A 4,792-nucleotide genomic window follows, 5' to 3' on the forward strand; every position below is an offset into this window, starting at 1 on the left:
AATAAATAAATAAATAAATAAAATTCAATTTTGGAACAAGAGATTTGAGATGCTGGAGTAACAGACACAATCTTCATATAGGATTAATTCAAGTTCAAATCTCTGCCCATTTGAACAATTAAATTACACAAGATCCACACAAAGTATTTCTTAGTAACCTGGAGCAGCTGGGTACAGTGGTGCACATCTGTAATCCCAGAGCAGAGATCTTTAATCTGAGAGAGACAGGCAGGCAGGCAGGCAGGCAGGCAGGCAGGCAGAAAGGCAGGCAGGCAGGCAGGCAGGCAGAAAGGCAGGCAGGCAGGCAGGCAGGCAGGCAGAAAGGCAGGCAGAAAGACAGGCAGAAAGGCAGGCAGAAAGGCAGGCACAGGCAGGCAGGCACAGGCACAGAGATTGAGAGGGACCAACAAACACAGACAATGTACCCTGGAGCTTCAGATGTAGCTCAAGTGCTTGCCTAGGATGCAGGGGTAATCCAAAGACTACCAAATCAGTGCTCAAAGTTATACAAACATTACCAGTCATTCCTAAGGATACACTGTTCTTTACGTTCTAGTGACCAGGACGCGGTGACTATTAGGTGCTTTTCATAGCTTCCTTCTTTGTTCTTCACGAAGTCAACTGCTAACACCAGGTAACGATTATCAGGTCCTCGGCTCAGAATTGTTCTGGGAAAGGAAGCTTCCACTTTCTTCTGAAATCTTAAGCATGCGCATACAAAAGTATTTTAATACAACCATGAAATAAGGCATTTAATGTATTTATCTAAGAACCAACCTTCTGTTTTTCCATGTTGAAAGCTTATCAGGATAACTAAATTCAGTAAAACTGAGTAAAGGCAAAACGGGAAGAATGCCTGCTATAAAAACTTCTCAGAAGCAGTGTCACCTGGAACCGGGGTGATCAAGGGCGCCGAAGGTGCAGGTCAGCGCAAGAGTGTGTGGAAGAGCACCTGTGCGATTCACAGCACGTTCTACCATTTACAAGAGTATACTTCAAAATCACTTCATCCAAGATTTTATTGCAGGAATTCCTATAAAACTTTATTAGGAATTAACCAGCCTCCACTTCTTAGAGAAATGATACCTATCAGGGTAGATCATTCTTTCATTGGGTAAGGCGTAAGTGTCTTAGTTGTATTTATTACGTGCCAGCCAACCCCACAATACTTTAATCCAGTAGTGCAAATCTCCTGAAACCATGCAACTCTGAAAAACAGTTGTGCTAAATCTTTCTTGCAAGTCTTAAACACGCGAGGGACCAAAGGCGAGTTCAAAGTCACTCTCCAATTCCACCAGCAAACGCTTTTCTCTTTTGTAAATAAAAGAACATGGATCATGAAGAGCGCGGTAGCTGCTCGCACTGAACACATGTCCCTATCGTGATCCTGGTGCCTGCTTTTCCCTGGGATGAATTCCTTCAGCTCCAAAAGAAGAGCCTCGGGCACCTGTGTTTTCCTTCTGCGCGGTAATTTCGCGCGGCCGCGGCAGCCAGAACCGGGAAAGCGGCGGGGCTCGGGCGGGAGCCCTTCGGGCCTGAGGGCCGCTCCCGCGGTCCTTCAAATCTCCCGCCCGGCTCCGCCCACCCACCCCACCCCTCTTGGCTCACCGATCCGCCGGCGGCGCAGCCTCCTCCTCGAAACCCTCATCCATCAGCAGCTCCAGCGGGTCCACCTGTTCCATCCCGGGATCGGAGACGGAAAGCACTAGCTAGGTAGCGTCCAGCGAAACAGACAAGCCTGCAAAGCCCAGCCCTGAAAAAGAAGCGGGAGCGCGCGGGGCGCAGCGCGCATGCGCTCACCGGCCAGGTTCCCACGTGACCTGTAAGGACAGCCCCCTGAGCCCCACGTGGAGCCCCCACCTGTACTGCGCAGGTGCAGACGGGATGCCCCACCCCCTCCCTCACTCCGCACTGCAGCCCCGCCCAGTATACAATTTAACTCTACATAAAGCTGTTTGCTTACTCCTGAAATCAGGCGTATTTGATGGCTATAGGTTTTATTTATTTGTTTGTTTGTTTGTTTGTTTGTTTGTTTTTTATTATTATTTTTGTATTTAGTACAGGATCAGGGGCCGGGGAGATAGCTCACTGGATTAAGCGTTTGCCGGGTAAGTGCAGGGGCCTCAGTTCAATCCCCGGTTCCGCCAAAAAAAAAATAGAAGTAGAGGGTCTCACTACACACATAGTGGTATAGGAACATGAGATTCCCAACCTGGCCTGGATGAGCTCGTGTTTTCTAAAACCAAAGAATGAATTTTAGGAACAAACGGAGGTCGAGGGTAAAACTTAATTGGAAAGGAAAGCTTTTGTCTGAGGGACAGAAGGGGGCCCCCACGGGGTGCCAGGGAAGCCGTCTCTTTCTGGTTAATGTTATAGGGCAAAACCATGCGGGGCTAAGGTAGAGACAAAGGGGCATTGCTTAGGTGGATACAAGGTGGGACAAAACTATGGTGAACCAACAGGATTACAAACACCGTTGCTCAGGTAAAATTTATTAGGCCTAGGACCAAATGGGGTAGTGAGTCACGTAGCAAGCGGGCATGAATGTAAAATGGGACCTTATCTGGTGGCCTTTAGACAATGATTCTTCCCGACTAATGAGCAATCCTGGAGGCCAACTTTAGGGAGGTCAGCATTTGTTTGATCTTTAGGTCTGGCTCACACCAGGGGCATCTCCGCAGTAAGGTGTCTGGTCTTTGCCATCTCCTTCGAGGGCCTGACTGTGTCTAATTACCTGCAATATTTTTATCTAACTCAGGCTGCCTGCAACAATAGGACTCATAGTGATCCTCCTGTTTTCAGCCTCGAAAGCGCTGGGATTACAGTGCGTGCCACCACGCCCAGTCTCACTTGTTTTCCAGAGTAAGCCAAGTGTAGGGCCAACATGGCATGTGGTGCCAGGGGTCGAACCCCAGTCTGCTGAGTTGGCTGGCCGGCCCCTGGTCCTGGTTTTTAAAGAAGAGACTAGGGGCCACGGTGGTGCACCCCTGTAACCTCAGCACTTGGGGGTGGGGGTTACAGGGGCCTGAAGCAGGAGGAGCCCTAGGAGCTCCAGGCTTGTTTGGGCTACACTGTCAGAGTGCTCCTGAACTACATAGCCAGACTCTGTCTCAAAATGAAAAAACATTAACAAAACAAAAGAGACTCTATCGGGAATTTCTCTTTATGCCTCGACTAAATCTACAAAGCTACCAATATCAGCTCATTTTATAACCTCTTTCCACCTTTGTACCTCATGCTGGGATTATGGTTGTGCACCGCCACGTCCACCATTTTTTATTTTTATTTTTTTTCCACCATTTTTTAAACAGCAAAGTATTCTTGCTGCTGCTGAGCAATCTCTCCACCTGCAAATAGGATTCCAGAGGCATCTGGCATTTTTAAGGGAGGGTGCTTCCTTCCTTCCTGTCAGTCTTTTTAGTCAAAGTCACCAGGCGAGTCCTGTCTTGAAAAGATGTCACCTGGGCAGGACGCAGCCCATCCATCCTCGCTCCCGTGGTACACTTGCGGTAACGGGATCAAACTGGAGACCTGCATTTATGCCACTGAGCTACATCCCTGCCCCAGCAGCACACTTCTTGCAGGAGACTGGGGACCACATCTTCCCTCCCCATTTCTGCAATTTATCCCTTTCTCTCTTTTTTTTTTTTTTTTTTTTTTTATTTGGTGGAACCAGGGATTGAACTCAGCCCTCGAGCTTGCCAGGCAAGCACTTACTCTACTGAGCTAACTCCCCAGCCCTTTCTCACTTCATTTGTGAGGACAAATTTCAGGTGAAGAGAATCTTAGAACTTTTTTTTTTTTTTTCCAGAACTGGGGTTTGAACTCAGGCCCTTGCGCTTGCCAGGGAAGCACTTATTCCACTGAACCATCTCCCCTGCCCCAAGAACTATTAAACACCCATTTGCCAGTCACCCAGAATTTATAGTTAACATTTGCTGCCTTTAATTTGTCACACATGCACTTACCCACTTCTCTGTCCATTTGGAAATTCAAGTTTCTCTTGATGCATTTTAGAAGCACAAGCATATTTCATCCCTCAATACTTTCATGTGAACATTAACTACAATTCATTTGTTACGGTCCTCTCCAACTTTTTGATGTGACTCTTCAAATGTATATAAAATACATATTTTTCGTGCACTATTTGATGAATTTTAACAAATGCATGTGAGTAAACCAAACCTCTATAAAGAAAGGTTCTCAGGGCTGGCAAGATAGCTCAGCAAACATGCCATGGCAGCCCCGCCCCCGGGTGCACTGAGCCAGCCACCGAGTCTGGGAGTGGTGGCACATGCCTGCAATTCTAGTACTGGGGAGGCTGAAAACAGGAGGATCACTGCAAGTGCAAGAACTGTGTAGTGAGACTCTGTACCAAATACAAAAATTGAAAAAAAGTTTCTCAGCAGGGCATGGTAAAGCCTGTAATCCTACTACTCTGGTAGGCTAAGGCAGGAAGATGTCAAGCTGTCTCAAGAAATAACTGTGTGTGGTGGTGCACACAGGTAATGCCAGCACTTGGGAAACTGAGGCAGGAACATCACTGCAAATTCAAGGCCAGCCCAGGCTACATGGTGAATTTCAAGGCTAGTCTGAGTTACATGAGGCCCTGCCTCAAATAAATAAATATATAAATGAATGGGGCTGGGCATGTTATCAGCCCAGAAAATTCTCTCATGTCCCTGCCAGGGTAGCTCCTACCCCCAAGCCAAGGATATAGTTCATAGTATTTTGTGTCAGGAGTCTTGCATCCAGTGTAATGTTTTTGAGGTTTATCCATTTTATTACACAA

General features: G+C 47.2%; 1 protein-coding gene across 2 annotated transcripts in view; it reads right to left on the reverse strand.

Annotated features, from left to right (window-relative positions):
• Dna2 (DNA replication helicase/nuclease 2) overlaps positions 1-1,743 on the reverse strand; it is a 50,381-nt gene extending 48,638 nt beyond the window's left edge. For both annotated transcript variants that reach the window (XM_012514927.2, XM_023716191.1), the window contains exons 1-2: positions 1,609-1,743; positions 519-701 (exon numbers count right to left, since the gene is read on the reverse strand). In XM_012514927.2, coding sequence (XP_012370381.1) covers positions 519-701; positions 1,609-1,682 — 257 coding nt within the window. In that variant the 5' untranslated portion in view covers positions 1,683-1,743. The remainder of the gene's footprint in view (positions 1-518; positions 702-1,608) is intronic.
• Positions 1,744-4,792: the final 3,049 nt, after the last annotated feature.

The sequence above is a fragment of the Octodon degus genome, unplaced genomic scaffold (genome assembly GCF_000260255.1).
Source record: "Octodon degus isolate 3935 unplaced genomic scaffold, OctDeg1.0 scaffold00046, whole genome shotgun sequence".
NCBI classification, from domain to species: Eukaryota; Metazoa; Chordata; class Mammalia; order Rodentia; family Octodontidae; genus Octodon; species Octodon degus.